This window comes from Emys orbicularis, chromosome 1 (genome assembly GCF_028017835.1).
Source record: "Emys orbicularis isolate rEmyOrb1 chromosome 1, rEmyOrb1.hap1, whole genome shotgun sequence".
NCBI classification, from domain to species: Eukaryota; Metazoa; Chordata; order Testudines; family Emydidae; genus Emys; species Emys orbicularis.
The window spans coordinates 208,981,831-209,008,483 of record NC_088683.1 but is presented as its reverse complement, the minus strand read 5'-3'; the positions used below and the strand labels follow the sequence as shown (position 1 = coordinate 209,008,483).

General features: G+C 40.7%; 1 protein-coding gene across 1 annotated transcript in view; it reads right to left on the bottom strand.

The window, feature by feature from the left end:
- The window catches only part of UBASH3A (ubiquitin associated and SH3 domain containing A), a 37,783-nt gene extending 12,004 nt beyond the window's left edge, over positions 1-25,779 (bottom strand). The window contains exons 1-7 of the mRNA XM_065419177.1: positions 25,667-25,779; positions 21,738-21,791; positions 19,278-19,464; positions 16,609-16,807; positions 13,990-14,159; positions 12,706-12,914; positions 325-451 (exon numbers count right to left, since the gene is read on the bottom strand). Coding sequence (XP_065275249.1) covers positions 325-451; positions 12,706-12,914; positions 13,990-14,159; positions 16,609-16,807; positions 19,278-19,464; positions 21,738-21,791; positions 25,667-25,779 — 1,059 coding nt within the window. The remainder of the gene's footprint in view (positions 1-324; positions 452-12,705; positions 12,915-13,989; positions 14,160-16,608; positions 16,808-19,277; positions 19,465-21,737; positions 21,792-25,666) is intronic.
- Between the last annotated feature and the right edge of the window lie 874 nt (positions 25,780-26,653).

Below are 26,653 nucleotides of genomic sequence, written 5' to 3'. Positions count from 1 at the left end.
CTAGCAATATCTGCACATTGCTCCACAAGCCGTATCTCCAGAGTTTGACACAAGCCTTGCTTATAATTAGAAGATCTGTTTACTCCTTGCACATAAAGAAAGCTGACATTTGAAAACTATATTTTTTTCATTTGCTTTGTTATTTTTTACTGGCTGAAGCAAAGAGTCATTAAGAAATGTAAAAGCAATTTCTCTATAGATAATATTGAGATGAAACTAGAGGGTGATATTAAATGTTCATTTAAAAACATGTATTTGTATAAGCATGTTACCTGCACTGATATTTATGCACCTGTCAAAGAGTAAGAAATGAAGACTTATTACCTGGAAAGCAAGCGTTTGGGTTACACTCTTTGTCATTACTGGGATATGGACTTCACCATTCAGTTTACGTCTAGGTTCATTTTCATTCTTGGGGAGCAGTCCTGAAGCTGGAGTGAAAGTGTATTCTCTGTGGGAAAAGTAGAAACAACAGACAGACGCACATAGAGAGATGGGATTTTTAAGGCCTGATCTTGTATCCAGGGAAGTAAAAGGCAAGATTCCCATTCACTTCAGTGGGAGCAGAACCATAAAGAGTTTTGACATGCTTCGCAAAATTGTATATGAGAAAGTCTGATCCCACAGTACTAATACAAGTGACAGGCTATTGCCAGATTGCGGTTAATAAATAACATTGCCCCTTTTGATCTGAGTGGTTAGTCAAAGTTCGGGGTCCTGGAGATGTTCTAGTTGGAAGCAGAAATTGAGGGAGTTGCAGTTTTATTTATGTACAAGGAATGTACAAAGTCCTGCTTCTCTGAATGCAGGAGAAACCAACAATAAAGGAGCAGTTTCCTATTTTATAGCACCAAGCCTCTTTAGCCAACAGACCCACAAGATCACTCTCTGGCTTTTTCCAGAATCACACTACGCTTACTGGCTATTGCTTGGCTTTCACACACACACACACACACACACACACACACACACACACACACACACACACACACACACACCCTCTGCCCACTCAGTCCAAACTCCTGGGCAGGTTCACAGTCCCTGTTTGTCTTAGGTGGGGGGCTTCTGACTAACTCATCCAGACAGTTATGTTAATTGAAGGGGGCGTTCATGCCCAATCTCAAAGAGGTTTGTGATTGATGCAATCACCAGTACCTCTCAGCATAACTCTCCTGTTTTAGCTCTGCCCATAATTCTGATGGTACTCAAAATGACGACACCCTGTATGACCTATGCCAAAGAGAGAGCAAATAAATAATTTAGCAAACTAACAATGATACAAGGTTAACTATCTACATATGATCGCTGTTTTCACATCATCAACCCAAATTGATTTAATTCCCACCCAACCTCCTTCAGGATTTTTTTACTCCCTGACTGACTTTCCTTCAATCACCTGGGAAATCTCTATTGTTTCTGTGAAATTTGTTGGCTGAAGCAGACCCTGCCCATTCTGTTTGAATGGGGGTTGTGGGATTGATCTCTACAACAACGTTTCCAGGCCATGTCTACACAATGACACTACACCAGCACAGCCAGGGCTGGATGTAGGGGCAGGTAACCCAGGCGACCGCCTGGGGTGCCAGGATTGGGTGGTGCCGGACTTGGGGTGCAGTTTTAGTTGTTAACGACAAAAGGGAAAATAGAATGTATGAAGTAAAATGTTTCAGGTATTCCATATGTGGATTCATTTTTCACCAACCTCCTAAAATGTTCTGGACCTTGTAGAATCTTGTGGAACCTTCCAGACTTTGAGAACTACATTTTCCTCGAACCTCCTAGAATGCTGTCAGCCATGCCCTCACGAGTATATCAGGGGCATGGCGTTGCCAGTCAGTCAGTGAGTGAGATATAAGAACAAACTGAACTGAAGTGAGAGCCCCGCTGCAATATTGTGAACCTTGTTTTATTGTGTAATTATGAACGTGTACTGTGTTTTAAGACTTAAGAGTGTAAGTACCGATTAATAAAGGACATATTTAATGAGATGCCCGAGATATCTAGTGAGCCTATATCTACACAACAATATAAAAGAAATACTGTTTCTTCTTTTGCCATGCTTTACACGTAATGTTTGATGATTTTCTAAGACTGCAGAACACAGACTTTTGCTCTCCCTAATACTGTCTATTTTCCTCTGTACAAAAAAGATGCCCACAAAGAAATCTTCAGGAGCTCAGTATAGGAAGAAAAAATCTCAGTTGCAATCTAGTTTGCAGTAAGGGGAAAATTTGATGGGAAAATATCTGAAACAGAACAACATAGACCAGACTTTAGGCAGTTGCGATCGTCTCAGTGAAGAAGAAATTGAGGAGTGAAGCGTAAATGATGGATTACTAAGGAATTAGCAGATTTACCTGAAGATAAGGAATGGAAATGTGAGGAAAGTGATGGAGAATCATCCAGTGGCGTAAAGGAGAGTGATGATAAAGAAGAATGTGGCTCACATGAAAAGGAGAATAATGACAAAGAAAAATCTGGTTTACATGAAAAGGAGATAAATGATAAAGAAGATTCAGCCTCGCATGATGACAGAAACAGCAGTGAGAAAAATTGCACATCACAAATTGATACATCAGATCCTGCTTTATGGCCAGTGATCCTAAACGTTGCCAATATTGATTGTACAATTTTGAACGGGTCAGACAAAATCAAGGATATGACATTTCCATTAAATGAGCAGAAGCGACACTTCTCAAAGTTGCACTGCAAAAGAGTGCTCGAGTATGGTTAGAAACTGACTCGGCATTGGCTAGTTTACTCAAAATTAACTGACAAAGTAGTTCTGTTTTTGTTGCAAAATATTTGACAAGAATGCCAAATCATTGCTTGTGCTTTCTGGGTACAATTACTGGCATAATTTAGCTGATGCTGTGAAGCAACATGAAAAATCACTAGGCCATATTACAGCCTATTCTAAATGGATGGAGGTCAAATCCAGGCTCAAGCTGAATAAATGCATAGATGCAGAAAACCAGTACATTATTAATGTAGAAACCCAGCATTGGAGGAACATGCTTGAGTGTCTGATCTGAATTACCCTCTTCCTTGCAAAGAATAATTTGACTTTCTGGGGCTTGTCAGATAAGTTGTTCACTGAACATAACTGTAATTTCCTCCGTTTGGTAGAGCTCCTTGGGAAATACGATGATGTCATGGGTGAACACCAACGTCTAGTAGTTCATAGAAAAGCAATGGACCATTACTGCAACAAAACAATTCAAAACAAATTGAGTGACCTTATGGCAAGGAAGGTGCTTGATAACATATTGATGCAGCTTGGCAAAGCAAAGTACCATCCCGTAATAATGAACTGCACTCCTAACATTAGCCACAGAGAAAAGATGTCATTTACAGTAAGATTTGTTGATGACGAGGATGGCTGTAGCCAAATAAAGGAACACGTCATCTGTTTCCGGACTGTGGATGACTCTACTGGAAAAGGCCTAGCAGAACTGTTTATGAACGTTTTGAATGAGAATAAAATAAAGCTTCAGGACTGCCGCAGCCAAAGCTATGACAATGGTGTGAACATGAAGGGAAGAAACAGTAGCATCTAGACAAGGATCCTTGTGCTGAATACAAGAGCTTTCTTCGTACCTTGTGGCCACCATTCCCTCAACCTGGTTGTCTCAGATGCAGCATCTTCTTTAGATTCAGTATCTCTCTTCGGAGTACTGGATATACATCTTGGTTTCAGCATCAGGTATCAGGTGGAAGATCCTCATGGGCAATGTTACAAATCTGACCACGAAGCCACTAAGTGACACTAGCTGGGAGAGGCACATTGACAGCATAAGGTCACTGAGGTACCAAGTAACTGAGGTTTACGACGCCCTGATGGAACCAGCGCAGTCGAGTAAAGCCGAGGCCTGAATCCGACATGAGGTGCAAAGCCTGGCAAACCAGATCACTGACTTCCAATTTCTGGTCTCAACTGTGGTTTGGCACGATACCCTGTTCCAAGTAAACGTTGTAAGCAATGCATTACAAACTTAGTCAATGGACATCGCAACCGCTACTACTTTGATGAGAAGCTACCTTGATTTTGTTGTGGTCTACAGAGACAACGGATTTGAAGATGCCATCACTGCTGCCAAAGAATTAGCAGAAAACTTAGGAGTTGAGCCTGTCTTCAAGGAAACTTGCATTCATCATCAGAAGAGACAGTTTCGTTACAAGGGCAGAGATGAAGTGAAGGGAAGCTTGGAAGAAAAATTCAATAGGGAGTTTTTTTTGCTCACTAGTTGACACTGCTCAAGTGTCCATTGAAGAAAGGTTCAGACAAATGAAGCACCACGAATAGAGGTGTGAGTTTTTGTAGCTGCGAGCAGACAGGAAAACACTCTTGAACAATTGTACAGACCTTCACTGGACGCTGAAACATGGAGAATGTTCGTACATCAATGATTAAAGACTTGTATGTCAAATTAGACAACATTCATTACATTTTGCCACCCAGGAAACACTCTCCATTCAAAGTTCTCCAATTCATTCATGATGCAAAGCTGAAGGAAACTTTTCCTAATGTGTGGATGGCTTTGAGGATTCTGCTTGTGCTGCCGTTCACAGTCGTGAGTGGCGAGCGCTACTTTTCAAAGCTCAGGTTCATTAAAACATGTCTTCATGCGACGATGGCCGATGAGAGACTGACATTGCTTGCTATTTTATTGCTTGAAAATGCCATTGGACAATCTTTGGATCTCTCTGAAGCTGTGCTTCAGTTCACAGGGGCAAAGGTGAGAAAAGCGACCTTTTAAACTAAAGGGCTAGGGTTAAATTCTAAGACTGTCACCTACTGTAACACGATTTAATAGTGGTTCACCCAGTGTTGGTGCACAGTTCAATTTCTTGATGTTATTACATTTCAGTTATTCTTAGAATTAAAAAGTTTCTATAAATATAGAGGAAATGTTTTTTTTATTTGGTTATATATGGCATGAATAAATACAGATTTACAGATTCTACCATGCACATTTATCATCTTATATGACAGGGATAAAGCATGCATGCAAATCGTGCATCCAAGTTGTGAAATGGGCTACAAATACAATAACAAATAAGATATTCAAAAGTTTAACAAATGGAGGTCGGGGGGAAAGCACCAAAGACGCTCCTTCCCTGGGGCACCATTTGGTCTAGGGCCAGTCCTGAGCAAGGCTATGCCGCTGTAGTGCCAAAGTGCAGATGCTTCCTACAGTGAGAGACGAGGTTTTTCCATTGCCATAGAAACTCCACCTCCCTGAACAATGGTAGCTAGGCCAATGGATGCATTCTTCTGTTGACCTACTTTGCATCTATACCAGGGGTTAGATTGTCATAGCTATGGCGCTCAGGGGTGTCAATTTTTCACACCCCTGAGCACCACAGCTATGTCGACCTAACTATTAAATGTAGACCAGGCTCCAGCCTCAACTTCCACAGCTACATTCTCAGATTCAAAAGGAGAGGGGGCAGGGCAGCCAACCTGAAATTCTACCCCTTCCCCCCGAACAGTAAGCATTAGCATCTGTGTCCAATATGAAAGTCCCAACAGCCTTTTTCAGCTGTGACAATGCTAAAGCTCACCCTGCTGTCCACTGAAATGGTTTCCGTGTTTTGCTATTTGCTGCTTGTCGGAAGCACTCAGCAAGCAAACGGGGATCAGTTCTTCTTTCAGATTCACAGGAGCATTAGCAGCTAAGATTCCCCCCAAGATGCTGGGTCTCAAAATAGATTTCAACGACTCCCTATCTTTCTTGTGCTACAAAGCTACCACAGTGTGTAGCTGATACAATGGTTTCTGACCCCCGGGGCAGGCCAATTTGTTCACTGCAAACAAACAGCCTCCAAACCATTTGTCTCATTTTTAAAGGGAACATCCACAGACTGAATTTGTAAGACACCTTTCTTGGCACTGATTATGCAGTTATTAGCCATAATCAAATCCAAGCCAAGCTCAAATCCAATTAGCTCAGCCACTATTTCAGCCACCCAGACTTCTGGCTCGAATTCCAGGGGTCCAATCTTCAAACCCAGTTTTCCCAGTTTTTGGATAGGTTTCATTGCCTCAGTCACTGTCTCCATTTGAGACCAAGTAGGGGGTTCAGTTATGGATCCCCTGGTCTCTAGCTTTTTTAACAGGTCTGGTTTAATAACTATTATATTTGAGCCAGTGTCAATCACCACTGTGCATTTTGCAGATCCTTTTACACACTCAATAGCCAAACCCCCATGTTTGTTCAACTGTGCAGATTGAAGCTAAAACTGTGGGGCTGACGCTTGTACCTCCACCAACTGTTGCCCCTTCAGCTTGGTGCTCCACCATTTCCTGAACTGAGAGAGAGGCTTTCACTACACACTGGTGACAGCCTGTCTTGGCCTGCATAAAATTTTTAAAAGTCCTTTTTGGTGGCCAATTTTGTCAGCATTTATCAGTATCAGCATTTAACCGATTGTTTCCTTTAATTTTTGTATTATTGCCAATTTCCCTTCTTTACAAACCAAACTGATCAGTTTTTCTAATAGTTCAATACAGTCATGAACCAGAATAGAAACCCCTCTTTCATCATATATATTAGACACAGAATGGTACTTACAGGGCCCTTGGCATTCAACTTCCATCTTCCCCACTATCAGCTGTTTCCTCTACTGGTGCATTGCTGCAAAGAAATGTTCAAGTTCCGTGGCAAATTCCACCAGCTCTCAGAGCGTCTTTGGTCTCCTTTCACTGATCTTGATCTGCAAGTCCAACTCCAGCTGAGCATCTATAAATTCGTCCATCACCAATGTATCCTGGAAGGCCACATTGCTATCTGGGTATGCTAGGAGCACAAGCCTCTGCAGGTCCTCTGCCAGATGGGGTTTCTTCTCTCTTTCTACCTCTTAGCTGCATTCTGGCCAGCTCAGATTGATGGCTAGCTCCAAACTACATGACCAGGGCTTGTACCAGGTCTGGATAACTCTGTCTCTTTTCTGCAGGTAAGTTCTGCAGCACTTTCAGACCTGAGTCACCCACATTGGCTGCTAGTATCCTCCCTTTTCTGTCCATCTGCCCAGCCATTGATTTGAGCTATAATGTTGAACTGAGCCAAATAAGTGTCCTAGGGAATTTCCCCCTCCCTTTTGCATTATTTGACCTGGGACAGGCTGAACTCTCCCCTCTGGGCCTCTGTAGACTACAAACGGGGTAGAAATCTGTTGCAAATATGTGGTCTTACTCAAGTCCTCTGGCTGGCTCAATTCCTCATCCAGATGGCTGCCTGTCACTGTGGTCTGTGATATTTAGATTTCCTTCTGGAGCCGAATTTTCAACTCCTTAAGTCCTTGCTGCAATTCATCTCAGTTAGCAAGTTCCAAATTGACCAAAGCCTGTTTGATCTGCACTATTTTGTGGAAAAACTTCTGGTGTATGGCAGTCAGACTGTTGGTCACCTCATCAAGCCATTTTACCATTCCAGCCTAAGCATGTTTCCCAATCTGTCTGGGCACTTTGTAGTTGCTCCTCCAACAAGGTTCTTATCTCAACCTGCAAATTTTCTCTAAGCCCTTTCTAGGAAATCTCCAGCTCTTGTTTTAGGCCTTGTTTTAATTCGTAGTAGCCATTTCCGATTTCTGTAGGTACTGTATCTCCATTATTTGTTCCAACTTGGTTCAACAGGAATACCATAATCGGTATCCTTGGAAACTGGATCCTACTACTATTGTCCCTTTTTGTCCCATGTGACTAGTCAAAATTCAGGGCCCTGGCCATGTTCCAGCTCAAAGTAGAATTGATGGAGTCTAGTATTTTCTTTGATGCAGTCTTGTTTATGTACAAGGAATGTACAAAGTCCTACTTCTCTGAACACAGGAGAAACCAAGAACAAAAGGAGCTGTTTCTTAGTTTATATCCCCAAGCCTCTTCAGCCAACAGACCCCAAAGCTCTCTTTATCTGGGTCACACTGTACTCACTCGCTACTACTTGGCTTTCTTGCTTTTTGCCTCTGCCTCTCCTTCTGTTCTGTTTGTTCTCCCTCCCCTCATACGCACAACACAAACAATACTCAGCAAACCCCTTCTGTCCTCTCACTCCAAACTCCTGGGCAGGTTCACAACCCCCATTTATCTTAGACCTGGTCTACACTTAAAAATTAGATCAACTTAATTATGTCACTCATGACTGAAAAATTTTGCACCTGGAGGACCACAGTAAGTTTGAACTAGCCCCCCACCCCCGGTGTAGACATTGCTAAGTCAATGGGAGAATTCTTCCACTGATCTAGCTATCACTTCTCAGAGAGGTGGATTAACTACATCAATGGAAAAACCCCTCCTGTCAATGTAGGAAGCAGCTACATTCTGGTGCTACAGCGACACAGCTGCAGTGTTGTAGACATGGCCTGTGTTGGGAGGCTTCTCATTAACTCATCCTGACAGTTACATTCAAAAAGGGGGGCATTCATACCCAATCTCAAAGAGGTTTCTGAATGATGCAGTCACCAGTACCTCTCAGCATAACAATAACAACACTGTCATACCATATGCATTCAATGAAGGTTAAAGTAGCAGCTTCCACATGTCCACCTCTGTAATCTTGTGAACTGGTACAGGCATGTGGCGGGTGGGAAGGCAGCACATTCTGCACCTCCTGAAGTCAATGAGAACACTTCCACTGACTTCAGTACTGGATCAGGCTCTATATGGTTCTAAGGCTCACCCCAATATTCAGCCTAACATTGCAATTTTGCCCCATGGAAGGGATGCGATAATAATGTGCCAACCAAGGAGACTTCAGAAGATGCACTTTTACGCTTTTCTAATACTTGAAATCCCCAAAACATGTATATTTTAAAAAAATCTGCTCCCTTGAATAAATAGGCCAATAGACTATGCAATGATGTGATGATCTGGGCCATATGTATATATTTTTAGCTGCAGTCTCAGTACAAGGAATGAATGTTGAAAAAATTTGACTCACAAATTACAGTAAAGCCAGATCTGTACCAAACCTTCCAGTCAGCTAGTTTGTGATTCAGGCAACCACATGAACAGTGGGTTAAGCCGAACTGCACTCTGGGGCTTTCAGTGCACTATAGCAGTGTCCAGACAGGACAATACTGTACAGCAAGCTAGTGCGCGGCAGAATCACACCCTGGCTTGCCGCACAGTAACTTGCCATGTAGACAAGCCCTAAGCTGCACACCTCAGGAATAACTGCAGGAGGATTGTGCTTCCTGAAGAGACACCTATCTAATACAAAAAATCTCCTCCTACTTCCTCCTTTCTCCTGGTGAATAGTAATTTACTGCTGGTCTACACCAGCGCCAAATTACTAGAGCTCATGTCCCCCACATGCTGGCTCAGCTACTTGGCCATTGAGTGAAGGGTGGTGGGGTTAAGGCTTCATCCCACCCCACCCACCTGCCCCGGGTGGAACAAGTAGGTGAGTAGACCTGCTTTTCCTACATAGTCAGATCTAAGGACTGTGTAGCTCCAGGAGGGACATAAGTGAGTTCTTAGTCCATGGGTATGCTTCCTGTGCCAAATTATTTTATACACTTACCATACCATGCTGTTTCTGACCTACGAACTGTCCATATAATGTTAAACAGATATTAATTAATGGCAAGGAGAGCGTGTAAACCCTCTGAAATGTGTCAAACAGGAAATGATACACAGTTAGCTCCCTCCCTTCAAGGATACAGCAAGGACTGTTTTGCAGCTTTTTGTGTAGAAAGCTAAGCTCTTATCTATAAATACCATCTGCAGAGCTTGCAACTACAGAGCAAAATGCAGCACAGAGGCAGATGCTTTTGAAATGAGGTAAAATCATCAAGATCAAGGTGGCACCTATGTGGGGAAGCAGCCTCCACATTTCCTCATTTCTAATTATTACTGTAACCTCTAACAATGAAAAACAAGAGGAAAGAAGATGCAATAAGCAGAACATAGGCCAAGGGGCCGATCTGTATTGCAGAATATTTTCTTCTAAAATTCACTAAGATTTTTAAGTTACACAGGGACCAAAAACATCTGCAGCCACAATCCTTTTATTTTATTGTTCCTAAGCCCTCTAAAAATAACTCACGCCAAATTTGGTATGAAAAGTGTTCCTGGGTTGAGGCTTTGAATGCCAAATTTCAGTGTAGAGTGACTATAACTGAGCAACAATCACTTATGTATAAGACACAAATTGGTCTCTGCACTCATGAAAGAGACTCATGAACTCTCGAATTGATAGGACAGACACTCCTCTTCTGTGACACAGGCACAGGGGAACTCTGGTGAGTAAATGCAACAGGGAGCATGGAAGTGGGAGACTTTACAGTTCCAGTGCATATTTGTCCCCTGCCCTGAAGTCCATGGAAGCCCTCATGCAAAAATTCTGCATGCTAGAGACCCTGCAGTTTGAGGGGTCAAACCAGGGCGGCTGGAGGGCACAGCTCTAGTGAGCATTCTTCAGGGTGTGTTCCCCCTCTAACCTAAGATTTGCTAGCAGAAATTCCTGAAAGATGATCCTTGTCTATATTTTAATAGCTCCAAAAGATGTGTTCACATGAGAACTTCAGCTATAGAATCTCCAACATTTTTCTATGCATGGGGTCTCTATGGATTTCTCCATCTTATAATATGCTGAATGAAGACAGCATGAAAGAACCTGGATTTTGTTTTCTACTAGCATTCGGTCCATGTCACAAAAACCAATTCTAAGATATCCTGCCAGACCTTCCTGTACAATAACATTTTGAATTTCATATAAATATAAATGTATTTGAAACTGATAATTTAAAGTCATTCATGCAGATTCAGTGAAACTATTAGGTACCTAAATTATTATTATTATGGAGATGTAATAGTGCCACCACGGTTAAGGATGGGTTCTTTTTTTTCCACTTAAAGCAGGGATTCAGCCTCTTTGTTTTATATGAAGGATACAGTACACCTTCACCAAACTTCCAGTACGTAATCTGTTCAGTGATATAAAGTTTTCTATGAATTTTTAAAATGTTAATTAGTTTGAGTTATAATTAATTAAATATCAGCCATTTAAGAAAGTTTAGATTTTGTGTCTCAATTTTTCAGATATCTCTTGCCAAACTTATTACTGATTTTTGGCGCTTGAACATTGGCCCACTTGTACATTATAACAGCATCGAAGAGAGTGGTTACTTGTAAAGTTTATTATTTATTTTTGATTTATGGAAAATATTCATCATAATGTTTTTTCTCCATCACAATGTTAGTTGACAAATATTTTTTACTTCAAAGGAATTCCCTTGAATCTCAGTTTTCATTTTTTTAAAAATAGGTTTTCATTTCCTATGGTCGTTAATAAAATCTTAACCTCACCCCCTCCAACCCTCCCTCCCCAGTGCTTCAGTCACTGGCTAGTAACATTAAATTTTTTCTTCACCATCTAGCTGTGGCTCCCGTTTCATGAAAAACAGGGTCTCTTTGAAAGTGTCCCGGAGCCACTACGATGTTGGAGATCCTTTCTAACATTAAAAAACCAGGGAAATTCAGACACAAGAACACTATGGTGTGTATCAGCTAAGGCTTTGTGTGTACGTGTTTTCACTAAACTGTGTAGAAGCAATACTGGGGTATGTGTGTGTATGAGGGAGTCTGATGTGTTTGTGTGTTGTGGAGATTTTAGGAAAGGGGGAACTGGAAGGCTGACATCCTTACTGCGGCAGATTTAAGGCTGTGATGCAATATCTGTGACGCACGATAGTTATTCTAGAAAGGAGGAGTCTCTCCTTGGGTGGAAGAGTAGAAGGTAGGTACTGTCGGATGCCTTAAATTTTCATTTCCTTCCTTATGAGGTCTCGTGTCATCTATATTTAAGTGTTGTACAATGTACAGTTATTATGTATGAATTTAGATTGAGATAGTAACCAAAATATCCTAGATGTTTTCAAAACATATAAGCCGACATAGTTCTTGCTCTGAAGAAAATTAAAGATCAAAAACGAAGGTGAAATATGGGGGAAAGGAGGCATCCCACACACAATGTGAAGATAGGCCTGGTCTCTAGTTCTGTTTGTTTGTTTGTCTTTGTTTTGTTAAGTTATGGAGGCAGAGGTGGGATATAGTGAATGGCATGAGAGAGAGAACTAAGAGAAAACAAGAGTAGAAAAAAGAAAAGGAAGGAAAAGAGAGCTCCACAACTCATCCACATGCTGTATAGGGTCAAAATTAAACTTCCTGCAGCTTGGCTTAATTACAAATAAACTAATAAAAAGCGACAAAGAGTCCTGTGGCACCTTATAGACTAACAGAAGTATTGGAGCATAAGCTTTCATGGGTGAATACCCACTTTGTCAGATGCAATAAACTAATGACAGCATGACATAAATTCCAAGCTCAAACCTTCCCCCTCCCCAACCCCCCTTCTCCTGTTTCCTCCTTGAGGACTGTTGATGCTCACTTGCTTAATCTGTGTAATTGTGGATGCCACTACACTATAAATGTGTACACTGCATGCTATGTTGTGTATCAGACCCTAAGCCAGCTCTGCCCAGAGAACCACTCTCACCTCCTTATTTCCCAGGTAGTGTTAAGGCACCCATTTCCTGTAATGGGTCAGCAAGAATCAATCAGCATCTTTGCAGGGTTCCAATACCTACCAACAGGGTGGGTCAAAAGACCTCAATCACTGTGTTATAGTATACAAGGGAGTGAATACAGAACAGTACTATGTAGGTACATCGCCGGAAATTACGGAGGGGAGTTTTACTAACCTGTGTTTAACCCAAGTATCTGACTCATTGGCTTTTTCTGTGTAATTTTCAGGAAGAAATCCTCTGCAGCCAGTCCGGTGCGAGGTACCAATCACCCAGCCATCACTAACATCGGATTGTTGTGATCGGTCAACATATATCAAATCTCCAGTATTCAGCATTAGCTCATCAATGTTCTGAGGCTTGTATTGGAAGAGTGCTTGCAAGATCTGGTGGGGGATTAAAAAAGGAAACGTCTTCAAATGCATGTCAGGTCTTATTTCCAGAACATTAATGTTATAAGTGATGGAGCATTTCAGAGAAGAGCTGCTTAACTGTGAGCCATAAATTGTTTCTCTATTTTTTTTATACTGTAGCTTATTCTTTAATGACATTTTTCTTTATCATAGAGAAAAAGAGTGTAGTGGACTCTTATAATATATATAAAAATAGACATTTGTTGTTCATAAAAATCTTATTTTCTGTAACAAGTGTAGAATAGTTTTAAAAAGATAGAAATATTTGTAGGTATGTTTTCCATAATTTACAATTATCTGGCATATAAAAAAAAACACACTGTAAGTTTCATAGTATTGCACTCTGGGCTATCATCTCTTGTCTTATACTTAGATTGTAAGATCTGTGGGGCAGGGACTGTCTTTGTGCTTGGGTTGTACAGCGCCTAGCACAATAGGGTCCTGGTCCTTGACTAGGGCTCTGAGATGCTACCGTAATTCAAATAATAATATGCTGTACTGATCTGGTTGAAAAATGGTGAAAATGTCATGAAAAAGTTTAAACTTTTTAATGAAAAAACTTCATTGAAAAGTTGAAAAATGTTGACCAATTTTAATCAAGAATCCTTTGAGCAGAAAATCATCAGGGATATAGTCATGCTCTACATTAGGGTATTCAGCCCTTACAGGTTTTTCCAAGGTAGGTACAGTCAACTAACTTATGTTTTTACTGTTATGCAGTGATCTGCCTGGAAGAATGCTGGTACTTTCAAATATTTCTTGCTTATTTTCTGTCTTCTTATGTTCACACTCCATAATAGTCTAAAATTAAGTTTTCCTGTTTGAGTTTGGAATTAGATCTGATTGGTCTGCATATCAACAGCCATACAATGTCACACAGTTATCTTCCACTGATTGGAGAATACAATTTTTCAGCCAAAAGAAGCACCCTGCACTGTAATGTATACTGAAACTATGAGTTATGCACGCATATTTCTTTCATGAATAAAAAACAAATCTGCTTTTAAATACATGACTACAGAAGACTCAGTAATGTTGAATGCTGTACCTGGTAATTTACAAAGCGCATATCTCTAGAATACAGAGCAGCTGTCCACAGGCAGCTCTGTCCCAGGTTGATAGATTTGGCCAATTGTTCCAAAGTCTTTTGATGGTGAGGATAAAACTTATGAGCCAGGGTAAGGTGCAGCTGCTTTGTGATGGGTTTCACGCGGCAATCTAGGAATAAAATAATCATCCTACAAGGTCACAAAATGAGGTGAAGTTTATCTAGGCTGTTTATTTAGCACCATGATGCAGAATTTTATTCCACAGACTTCTGCGCAGTATATGAAACAATGTAGTAATCAAAGGCAAACTTTCAGACTATTACACTATTTCCAAGTGAACATTCTTAATCTGGTGATGTGCATAGTTCACCCTTGCTCTAAAAAAAAAAAAATATTTCATTCTTTCTGGTTCACCAATGAATACTCCCTTATTTTCTTCTACAAAATATTACTTCTCAGAAATGAAAATACCATCAACCAAATCCTGGTGTTAAGCCATCAGCTGGTGCGCAGTCCACTCAGGCTCTGCAGTTAAATATAACTCCATAGACCCTGAGAGAGGTGTTCTCTCTCTCTCTCTCTCTGATGCAGCTGCATAGTGCCTACGCTCCATGGCCTCATGGCCCCACCACAAACTCCTTTGCACACTTGACTCCTCTCCTTTCCCTGCAACTGTCCTGACTGCCAAACGTAGAAATAGAGTGCTGGAAGATGACATCTGGGCATAGGTGCTGGACCTAGGGATGCTGGGGGTGCTGCTGCACCCCCAGGCTTGAAGTGGTTTCCATCATATACAGGGTTTACAGTTTGGATCAATGGCTCTTAGCACCCCATTATATAAATTGTTCCAGCACCCCTGCATATGGGGAAGCAGTGCCTCCCAGTTAGGGTAGCAAGCTGACTGAGTGTGAGGAGGAGATGGCATTACAGCTTGGAGAGAATGAATGGGACACATGGTCAAGAAGAGGTTGCTTAGATAATGGCTTTGAAACAGGCCCCCCCCCCCCCCACAGCCCACCTTTCACCCTCCCATGAGGAGATAGTTTTGGGGTTAAGGGTTCCAGCTATCTCTTTCCCTTCCTCATACAGGAGCAGTACTGAGTGACTGGAGCCCTAGGCCTGCAGTAACCTCTGTTATCCCAGGGGCAGGAGAAAGGAGGTCAGGATCTATGGAGATTGCTTGGTGGGAAATCCATGGCTCCTATCTGCAGAACACTTGTACGCTGATGTGATGAGTGCTAAGGAAAACTCTAAGACAGACAAATATACAGATCGATCCCCGCTTCGACCTCTTTTGTATCAAGCCTTATTGCACCCATTACTGTCTGTATATTATAAGGATATCTATAGTACTCATCACTGTAACATCCAAGCACATCCCAAAGCTGTATTGCAAAGTCCTTAGTGGATTTCATAGAGTCTTCGGTTCTTCTCCCTTCCCCAGCATAAGAAACCTTGCTTTGAACATATCCCTACCTTTCCCTCTTCTTCTTCTTATTGCAGTGTAAGATGGACCCAGCATTTGGCCTTTTGTCTTTTTAATTACACTTACAGATGCTTAAATGTACTCTTTGGTATTCTTAGCAATATTTATTGATTTGATCTGTGACATCAATGTAGTAAACTTCTATTTCAATATTTCATGTCTCAGACATGCAGTTTTCAAGGATCACTCCGAAGCACAGGTCCCTGAAGGGAAATCTGTGACTCAGTAACAAACCATGAGAGCTGACTAGTCTATGTGGGCATTGCAGGAATTCCAGACATTTACAGATCTGTTTGGATGCCTATCTTTCTTCCTGCCTCCCTTTCTTCCTGCCTCCCTTTCTTCACAGCATCACCATAGTAACCTGAACATCACCAAAAGCCAAAGGGTCCCATCACCTTCCCACACTGCCGTAACTAAAGTATAGAGCTAGAGGATCTGACATGATAAGGCTTTGGTTGATGTATGCCTTCTGGACTCATTTGTTTTCTCCTTTCCTCATCCATGACCATAAAACTCACCATTATCCTAAATTATGTGCCAGGCTTCAAGTTAGGGGTGGTGACGTTTTATACTCTCTGTCCCTTTCCATTTTGGAGGCTCAGAACATTAATACTTCCAATGTATGCATTAATTTATTTTTACAAAAACCCCATGACACCTACTAAGGTAACCCCTTGACCTGAAACTGCTGTTTAGCAATGCAACACTGAACAGACATCAAGCCTGCCTCAGAAACCATGGAGATGACCACAGTTAAGTGCCTAAATAGAGAGATATACACAGTATATATATTTTACAGATAATTCTACTCAGTAATTGCCTACAGAATGTTACAAAGTGAAGGCTTTGCTTAGATTTCTCAAAGATAATAAAAACACCATGAAGTGTTTTTACTAACTGCCATTTTATGCATCTGGCTTTTGGGAAGAAGAGATATCTTAGGCTAATACATTATGTCTGCTGTGTAAAATAAGCAAGAAAGCAGGGCCCACTTTCCCCAGGCATGATTTTTTTCAAAACTTTGGGGCAGGATGGTTGCATGAAGCGAACAACAGAATCTGATTGGAGCCCCATCAGAAATTCAGGAGATACTTAAATTACTACAGTTTCCAATTGAGATTGACGGTACCTGCCAAGATCGAAGCCTCAGTAGCAAAAGCCACAGCAAACTCTTTGATGACATTTGCATGGGCATCATTAATGAAGAAACCAAGGTAGCTGACAGACGAATGTAGTGATAGAGAAATGGCAGGTGGGAACAAATTTAAAAACCTGTCACCAACTTTCTTTAGGGCTTCATGCAAGAATTCCACTTTCCGATCTTCACACTAAAAGAAAACATATGGGGAGCATGCATTACAAACCATCAGTGGCACCTACTGCCTCATAAACAATTCCTACTGGACAGTATCCAAACTTTAAAACCACTGCCATAGTTCGGTATTAGTTGGCACTCCGACTGGCAGTCACAGCAGAAAGAACAAGTACTGAATATTCACAGAGATTAAATTACTTTCTTATCCCTTGAAATATTCCACCTAGAACAGGGTTGAGATACATTGTGTGGAAGCTTGAAAAGGCTGCTGCCTATGCATACTTTCTGTGGTTAATTCAGACTTTTACATCTGACACCTTTCAAGAGCACTACATTCATTGCAAACTAATAAATGTTTATTTCCTATAAAATGTTATTAATGGCCAACTAGTACCACGGTGTTTGACATTTTGCTATGAAACTTGTTCTCTTTATTTTGTAGTCTCAGCAGCATTATAGAGTATGAAATTATAATGAATATAATTCGTTTGTCCAACTGCTCCATCACTGCACTTTCCATATTGCTTCAGTAGATCTCTGACAAAGTGAATGGCGAAGTGCTGCAAGGACGCTAACGTGCAACTTCGCCAGCAATGCAAGGTCTCTAAAACTTTTACAGATCAATATAGTTTTAGTGATACCCATACCGTTCTTCCACTGAAGTGTACACATTGATCCTTTAGGGGGGAGGCAGCACCTCATTACGCTGTTTAAGACTCATTTTGTAGAGAATATCTCGATATTCATAGGGCGTATTATTTAGATTATTTTATCTTTAGATTCAGAAAACACCCTGATCACAGGTCAAATTTTCAAAAGTGCCTAAGTTATTTAGGAAGCTAAGTTTCATTTTCAAAACTGACTTAGGTACTTAGGATCTTAAGTCCCACTGATTTTCAGTTAGGCTTTGTCTACACTGGAACTTCGTTGGCAAAACTTTTGCCATTCAGAGGTGTTAAAAAAACAACCCTGAATGACAAAAGTTTTATCGACAAAAAGCGCCGATCTGAACAGAGCTTTGTCAGCAGGAGCGCTCTCCTGCCGACAAAGCTGCTGCTGCTCGTCGGGAGCGGAATTTTTTTGTCGGCAGGAGAGCTCTCTCCTGCCGACAAACAGCAGCTACACTGTGTGCCTTTTAGCGGCTTGGCTGTAGTAGCATAGCTGTGTCACTAAAAGCTGTGTAGTGTAGACATAACCTTAGACTTAGGCTACTAACTGCCAAAGGACAAGATACATCATAGATAATGTAGACATTGTAGACAACTAGTGTAAACACACTGAATTATATTGAAACAGAAAACAGTTGACTGTGTGTATGTAATTACTGCGACTATCTAATATGCAGCAGTTAGTGCACAAAAATTCAGTGCAAAATTACCCCCCTGTGTAGTTTAGGCATTACAAAGATATTTTGGTGCCAAAAGCATCTAGGTGAATTTCCTGCTTAGGAGCTTTTGAAAATCCCCCTGGATACCTATCTGCATCTGTAGGCACCTAAATATGTAAATCTGTCTCTAAAGTACTTTTGAAAATAGGATTTAGGCTCCTAAGTCACTTACACACTTTTGAAGTTTTTACTCCATGGCAATACTAAGGTATAGAATGTGAGCTACGATGGGCAGGAGAGCAAATGCAGCACCAGCCAAAGCAGGGGAAAAAAGCAAAGATAATCAACTTGTTTTCTATAGCTATTTTTAGTATGTGGAACTTTCTCAGCAGTGAACTGAGAGCAACTACTGTTCTTCCAGTCAGCATCCAAAAGCAGTGAGAAATGAATGCACAGAGGATGTTAAGTAGATGATATGTCTGAGGGTTTGCTTTTTTGTGCACACTGCATATGCAACTGCTTGCCTAATTTGCATGCTCAGAAGGCAAAAAGAGATAGTACTGACCACTTGCACATGCAAATACATGATTCGCAAACACAGCCATGTTAGCTGCATGTACAGATTAGGTATGCAGTTGCACTGACATATTCATACATAGAGTTTAAATGATCAGACCTCAAAAATGCCTAAATCCAGCCCCTCTGCTCTCATGAGACTTAAAAATCTCCCTCTAATCCCTACTTCCAGTCCATAACATTTGTTGGCCTGATCATTCCTCAATATCCACCATCCGAATATTTTTATTGATATTTGTAAATGTAGAGGGGAATAAATGCAATTACCTTAGCCTGTGTCCCAGCGTACTCTGTGATGGGATACTGTTGCTGGATTTTCAAAACATGGCATTTATTTGAACACACTGACCTTTGCATATTGAATCCCTCATCCATATAATTTTTGCACACTATCATTTGTGCTCCTGCTTGCACATAGAAAACAATCACACCTGAGTTTTTACAATTATGCAAGGAATTATTAGTGCAAAATAATTGTAAGAGCAAGTGAAAATACATGATCAAGAGAGCCCAGATTTCAATCTGAATTTGACATTAGCATGTTTTTTGTGCTCAGTGGAATTGTTAAAGGCTTTCTTACCGTAAAGAAATCACAAAGAGTTATGTGTGGGAAAATCTCATGGGCTTTGTTTCTTGCACATTGGTTCTTGCTCTCTTTCCAAAATTCCTGCAGTTTGTCATGCAAGGGTCCAGTTGGGCATAAATAGAGAGCATATTCCTGAGGGATTGGATCATCCAAAGAAGGATCATTACAATGAGAGTGCAACCTGAAATTGAGAGTGCATCGCACAGGGTAAGTTAAGGCACAATTGTGTACACATTCCTCCATCGCTCTGTTGAAGACATCCACAATAAAAGCAGAGAAAGAAAAACAAACAGTTGCTACATGAGCAGAAACTCATAATGAAATAAGAACAGATTAAAACTAGAGCTCGTCAAAAATTTTTCCCTTGTGATATTTATTGATAGGATGAAGTCTTTTGGTTTTTAAATGAAAATTTTCATTATTTTTTTTTAAATTTGAAAATGAAAACATAATTTTCAGTATTTGAAAACAGAAAACTTGTGGTATTGTTTGTTTGATTTTCTCCCCCATTTTCTATTTTGCGATTGGAAAAGGGAGGAAAAGGGGCGGGGGGGGGGGGGGGGAAACCACCAAAAAATGGGGGGGGGGGAATTGGGAGGTAATTTTGCAAATATAGGTTTAAAAAAAATCCTTCACAAAACAATTGGCATTTTTATTCATCTCTAGTTAAAACAACAACAACAACAACAAAACACCCCCACCAAAAAAACCAATCAAAAAAGAAAACACATCAACTGAAATTAATAAGTCATGCTCCAATCTGTAACAATTCATTTTGCTTTGGGAATTGCAGCATGATCTGCTTCTGATTTTTTCAATTCACAGCATGAAATAATTTCTGATGGAGCTTGTTTTCTAGCCTATGTTGAACTGGATATGTGCTGGGATGAACATGCAATCCACCACTTGATCACCACTCTGGATATCAGAAGTACATGCCACATATCAGCATGTTTTGCAACACATGGACCCAGATCCAAAAAATCCAGAACCACCTTCCTTGTAGTATGAACTCTAAGTAAAAGTCATAACTTGTGTCATCTCAGCCTTGCTGGAAACACAACAAAGAGGAATATACAATAATGCATATTTCAATTGTGCAATGTTCTCATTCTAAGCCTTTGTATCTGGATGATTAACTGTATTTGCCTTAAATCGCCCCATTTGGAGCAACATCAGTTGCTTCGTAGGAGGCACTGCTGCTGCTGGGTGCTCTTTTATATCTCTTCTGTGTCTCACAAATATCAGCAGAGAGCATGGGTTTGAGATTTGACTCAGGTCTGGTCTACATTTAAAAATTAGATCGACCTAGCTACGTCACTCAGGGTTGTGAAAAATTTTGTGGCCTGAATGCTGTAGCTGGGTCAAACTAATCCCTTGTGTGGTCGACAGAAGGATTCTTCTGTCAATGTAACTACTGCCTCTCAGAGACGTGGAATAACTACATCAATGGAAAACCCCCTTTCCATTAACGTAGGAAGCATCTACACTACGACTCTCCAGTGGCACATCCGCAGTGTTGGAGCTGTGCCGCTGTAGGGGTATAGTGTAGACATACCCTTAGATCTGGGATTTAAATTGCAAAATAAATCAGCATCAGCAACATCTCCATACTCCATCATCAGTGTCTCAGGCTGGAGAAAAAATTCAGATGACCCAAGAGTAGCAATTGACAATACCCATGGTCATGCCTATGCTGGATTCTTATTTTTTAAAACTGCAAACTCTTAGCCATTCAGCTTGATTTTATAGCCTTTTCCCACCTGGAGTTGTGTTCCCTCCAGTCAATGCCTTTTAACTTAACATGTTCCAAATTCCTTTACAATTGTAATCTCTCGGATCTTTAACACCTCCTTTTCTACTTTTGCCTCATGGGCTGAGCATCTAAACTTTCCTCTCTGATCTATAAAAATAACAGGAGTACTTGTGGCACCTTAGAGACTAACAAATTTATTAGAGCATAAGCTTTCGTGGGCTACAACCCACTTCTTCGGATGCATATACCTGATCTATAGTCATCATCCAGTTCTGTGAGAGGGAGAGGTTTTTGTGCACAAGTGGAGGTGTGAGAAATTGGAGACATTTATTACATTATGATTCCTCACAATCCTCCCTTCTTTGACTATGTCAAAATTAGGTGATCATGACAGTATCCATCCCCCACACCCACATGTTCTCTCACATTCCATAAAATAGAACCATCGTCTAGGAAGCAGTAACTCTGCTCTTACTTTACTTTGCACTCTGTGCAAATAATTTTATGCCTACAAGAAACATGATCGAATAAAACTATTTCCATAAAGCAAAATAAAGATGAGCTCAGATTTGATTTCATTTTTACCATGAAGTCTGCTAAATCCAAATCCAGTGGGGAAACAGCCCATAAGCAACTACATTTCATTCGGTTTCATGTGAAAGTACTCCTGGGGGAACCGTAAATTATTTCATTCTTACCACTTTGAAGCCTCGTCTGCTGTCTTGTGTCCAGTAGCAGCCAAAGCTTTTTGCCTAAGGAAAATAAAGTGGATTCACCAGGAGAAAAGAATAGATGCAGTAAGACAGCAAATTCTCCTTTGAGTTCTGGAAACTTTTCCTTAATACACTGTATAAGCATGATTTGTACGGTATATGGGCCCACATTATTATTAGAGATGGGGCCAAACAAAATCCCAGCTCCAAACACTATAGTGGGCAGAACCAAAACCTTAGATCCACACACTCTTATACTTGGGATCTGGAAATCTGGATCCAAATTTTCCCAAAGGAGTCAGTGTTTTGTTTCTGCCCATTAGAGAGACAGATCTGAGCCACAAGGTCAGGGATTTTGGTTCAGGTCTGGCATTTTGGTTCAGGTCGATTTCTAATATGTAATTACCGTTCTATGGAACCAAATTATACCCAAATTCAGTATCTTTTTCTATCAGGGCAGTATGTTCCTGCACATACACATCTTTGAGACCAAGTGTTGAGTTTCTTGGGGTGGGGGAGGTGGGAATAAGTCCAGCAGAGGAATTGGACATTTCAGCCTGGCCACAATGCTAAAACTCACTATGACTCATGTGTTTCTTTTGCTACACCCAAGAGACAATATTTGCTACACTTGAAACAAGATTTTCTGCCTGTTGGGGTCTTGAAGCCAAATTTGTAACATTTAATTCCCTTCTGTTCAAGTTCTTATACTGCATCCAGCCCTGTGATATCTGTGCCCCTTCCAGCAGCGCATTAAACAGTGTGACTGGTTTCATGTACTTTTTTCTGTCTTCCTCGCCCCAGGGAGAAAATTGTATGTGGATTTGTAAATAAATAATTAAACGTATTACTTACATACGACGTGCTGTGTCCTTTTATTACTGAAGGCTCAACATGGCCAAAATACAACTCTTAATCTTCCCCCCCCCCAAGCCCTCCCCGCTACTTTCTTTCTTGAGCACTGTGGACACCACCACAATCCTTCCTGTCACTCAGGCCAGTAAACTGGGTGTCAACTTTGAATGACTCAGACCTGTCTCTAGGACCTTACGTCCTAACTATGTGCAAATCTTGCTGATTCTTTCTGCACAACATCTCTAAGGTATGGCCTTTCTCATCCATCCTCACCGCTAACACTCTCGTCCAGGCTCTCATCATCTCGTGTCTTGATTACTGCAACATCCTTCTCTCTGGCCTTGACAAATGCAGTCTTACCCACTCATATCCATTCAGAATGCTGCTGTGAAGATCATTGGTTGCTTTGACCATGTCACCCCTCTCTTTGCCTCCCTCCACTGGCTCCCCTTTCTCCATAGCATCACGCATAAGCAGCTTGTTTTCACTTCCAAGGCCCTTCACCAGCTATCCCTACCCTACCTATCATCTCCCATACACTATCAAGAGGTCGACTCCTGCCTTCTCTTTGCCAATGCCAGCCTCCGTCAATTTTCAAACGAGCTTTTGTTCTTTCTCCCATGCAACCTCCAACTCTTGGGAATGCTCCCGGTCAACATCTACAAAGCCAAATCATTGTTCTCCTTCATTTTCCTCCTTAAAACTATCCTTTGCCATTAGGCTTATAAAAAATGGACAAATGGCTAGGCAGCTGGGGTGCTGAGACCTCTGCCTATCATACCAAATCAGCACTGTCTCATTGTTTCCTTGTGCCAGTCTGTATCTACCAGTTCTCTCAGCTCATATTAGGACTGTAAGCTTATTGAGGCAGTGACTGGGGTTTTTGTGTGTTTGTATAGCACCATGCATGGTGGCATCCTGGCTTATGACTTCCACAAAGCAAATCATAGACAATAAGGCAATTTAATGCAAAAATGGATCCTATGTCTACAAATCTCTCTCAAAGAAAAAGCAGAAGAGTTCTTACATATATATATTTTAAAGTACTGTTTTAGAAGAAGAATAAACTACCAGATCCCTGTCTGGAAATGCTAATAACAATTAGTACTGTATAAGCCTGGACTTGGGGGTTAATGTGTTGCTGAGATTCTGCCTGGTTCCCATTTACACTAATGCACCTTTAAACTGCTCAGATGTAAAGGGGCCTTAGTGTAAAAGAGATTATGGCACTGCAGCTCTGAATCATGTAAGATCAGGCTATCTTATGATATTTCCAACACAACCTGGTTTTGGCCAGGCCAGGAATGCTGAATGGCTGAAATCAGGAACTGAAAACACATGCAAAAGTTTTAAAAATAATTACCAAAGTTTCTAAGCTGAGACAGTTGTTCAGTTCAAATTTTAGGCAAACATCCAGGCTACTTTTTAAATTTTATCCAAACTTGCTCAGCACTTTGACTATTTAGCTAACTGTTTCCTTTACACTAGAAAGCACAAATACACTCCATAGGTAGCACCACTGTGCTTTAAAGAAGATTTGAAGAATTTAGACCTCAGAGCCAAAATTTTTCAAAACTGGCCACTCATTTGGGGTGCCTCAGTTTTGGGATGCCTGATGGGAGAGACCATGAGTCAGATTTTCAGAAAAGTTGTGTCCCCAAAATTTCAATTGACATTAATGGGAGCAATGGGAATTCAGTACCTCTGAAGTCAGGCCCAAGGTGTCTAAAGTTGGCACCCAAAAATAGAGGGCTCTTTAGAAAATTAATTCAATACTTTTGATACTGAACCTTTTCAGACATAGTTGCTTCACTGGTTGGTTTTATTTTCAATAAGAAGCCAACATATATATTTGAAAATCTCATCCTTCAAAAATTTACTCCCTTTCCTGCAAATTCTTAACATGTGTGTCTGTGTGAGAGAGAGAGAGAGAGACAGAGTGAAATAAGGATCCATCAATGTGAATTTAAAACTGACTACAATACATCTTCATAACTGACTACAATACATCTTCATAACCTGATTTTATATATATATAAATAATATTATATATATATATATATAAAATCAGGTTATGAAGATGTATTGTAGTCAGTTTTAAATTCACATTGATGGATCCTTATTTCACTCTGTCTCTCTCTCTCTCTCTCACACAGACACACATGTTAAGAATTTGCAGGAAAGGGAGTAAATTTTTGAAGGATGAGATTTTCAAAGGCACATAGGAAAATTAAACTGCCCAACTGCCACTGAGTTGAGGCCCTAGATTCCCCCATGTCCCTTTGAAAATCTCACATAAAATGTGCTTATCTCATCTGAAGATGTTTAGGAAACAAGTGACCTTAATACTGCATTTTTCTCTAATGCAGAGTCAAATTCTGCCCCCAGTAACACTGCTCCCTCACAGGGGTTGCCAGTACAACTGAGGACAGCATTTGGCGCTTTCGTATTTTTCATGGAGATACTATTTTCCCCTCTCCCCTTTGGCATGTAATTTTTTAACATGATCCTAAACTGAGAAAAATTCTTTATGGAATAAAAAGAGTAAAAATGACAGTTGTGTTGAATAGTTTTATATGATATTTATAAACAGGAAAATGATGTTTTGTGAAAAGTAAACCCAGTCTCTAATGTCCTACATGTGGTAAGATGCCTTTGCTGTGTCGTAGAAGCCAGCATAGGCTAAAAGGTGTCTTTAAACTTAACTGTGTTACAGCAAAATTGATGAATGAAAAATGTGACTTGTTTCTGGTAATACTGTGGGAGATAACTGAGCACGTCAAGTGTTTAACAAGTTTTACAATCTCTCAACCCAAAAGTGGATAGTTTTTAGATTTAGATATTAAAAAATGGATGCACAGTAGGTTCTTTTTAGGATAAGATCAATACGCCACAAAATGCTATAAATTAAGCCCAAAGCATGATATCTTATCCACATACAGAAACATCTGTGTCAAGCAGTTGTCTGTTTTCTCTGTTAAAAATGCAAGCTGTCTATGTTCAAATTTTTATGAGATTTTTTTTTTAATATATTGAAGTAACTTAAAAATACTACTCACGCTATATGTGCAGGGAATCCCATAGATAAGAGGGATTCCAGTAAAGCGCAGGTGCTTCTGTTTTTGACTTTGTTCAAGACCTTCGAATATAGTTGTGTTTCAGCCACTGCCATCTCTTCCACTCCTCCTGTGAATGTATGTTCAGTACAGGCAGAAATTAGTAGAGAGAGACAGAGAGAGAGAGAGAGGCTGCTAAGATAAAAAACCTCAAACCCCTTGTGATCTTTTTGACAAAAGCTGATATCCTGTTTTCATAGCATGTTAGTCTTTGCACTTTTACTTTAGGGTGGTTGAAAGGCAAGAAATATATGCAGTCTTTGTCTGCCTGCCATAGACTGTAGCAAAATAAGATTAACCTAGTATATGTCCACAGTATAGCACAATGCATAGTCAGTGCAAATTTGCTAATTGCAGGGAACTGAATCTCTCACTTTCAGATCATTTTAAATGCACCCCAAGGCAGTAATGAGTCAGTGAGCATGAGCTATTGTCATGCATTGGTTGTTCAGTGGCATATGTGAAATCAGTTGGTGGTCTGACCCCGGTTCTTAGTGGACACATTTCCTCCTCACAGAGCCAGCACCACAACTGGGCCCTTTGTTGGCATCCCCATCAAAGAGGCTAAGAACTGAATGAGCATGGAGGCTGAAATATGATTTCTCCTTTAAAGGTAGCCCCTCCAGGTCAGGTTCAAAGCACATAGGTTAAGCAGTATGGGAAAAGTTGTACTTCCAGCCTGTGCTGCTCTTGGCAATAAAGCACTAAGACCAATGATATACTGGATAAACTAAAGCATTCCCTTGATGACCCAGCAGCACTGAGAGACAGGATGTCAGATTCTCCAGTTTACACACTACAAAGCGAGTTTAAAATGGCCAGAGATTGCCCAGAAAAATTCCCCATGTGAGGGGAATCTCCACTGAATCTCCCCTGCCTCCTGTACTGCTATGTCCCTCCTGGCACAAGGGGTGGGGGGCAGGGTGTATA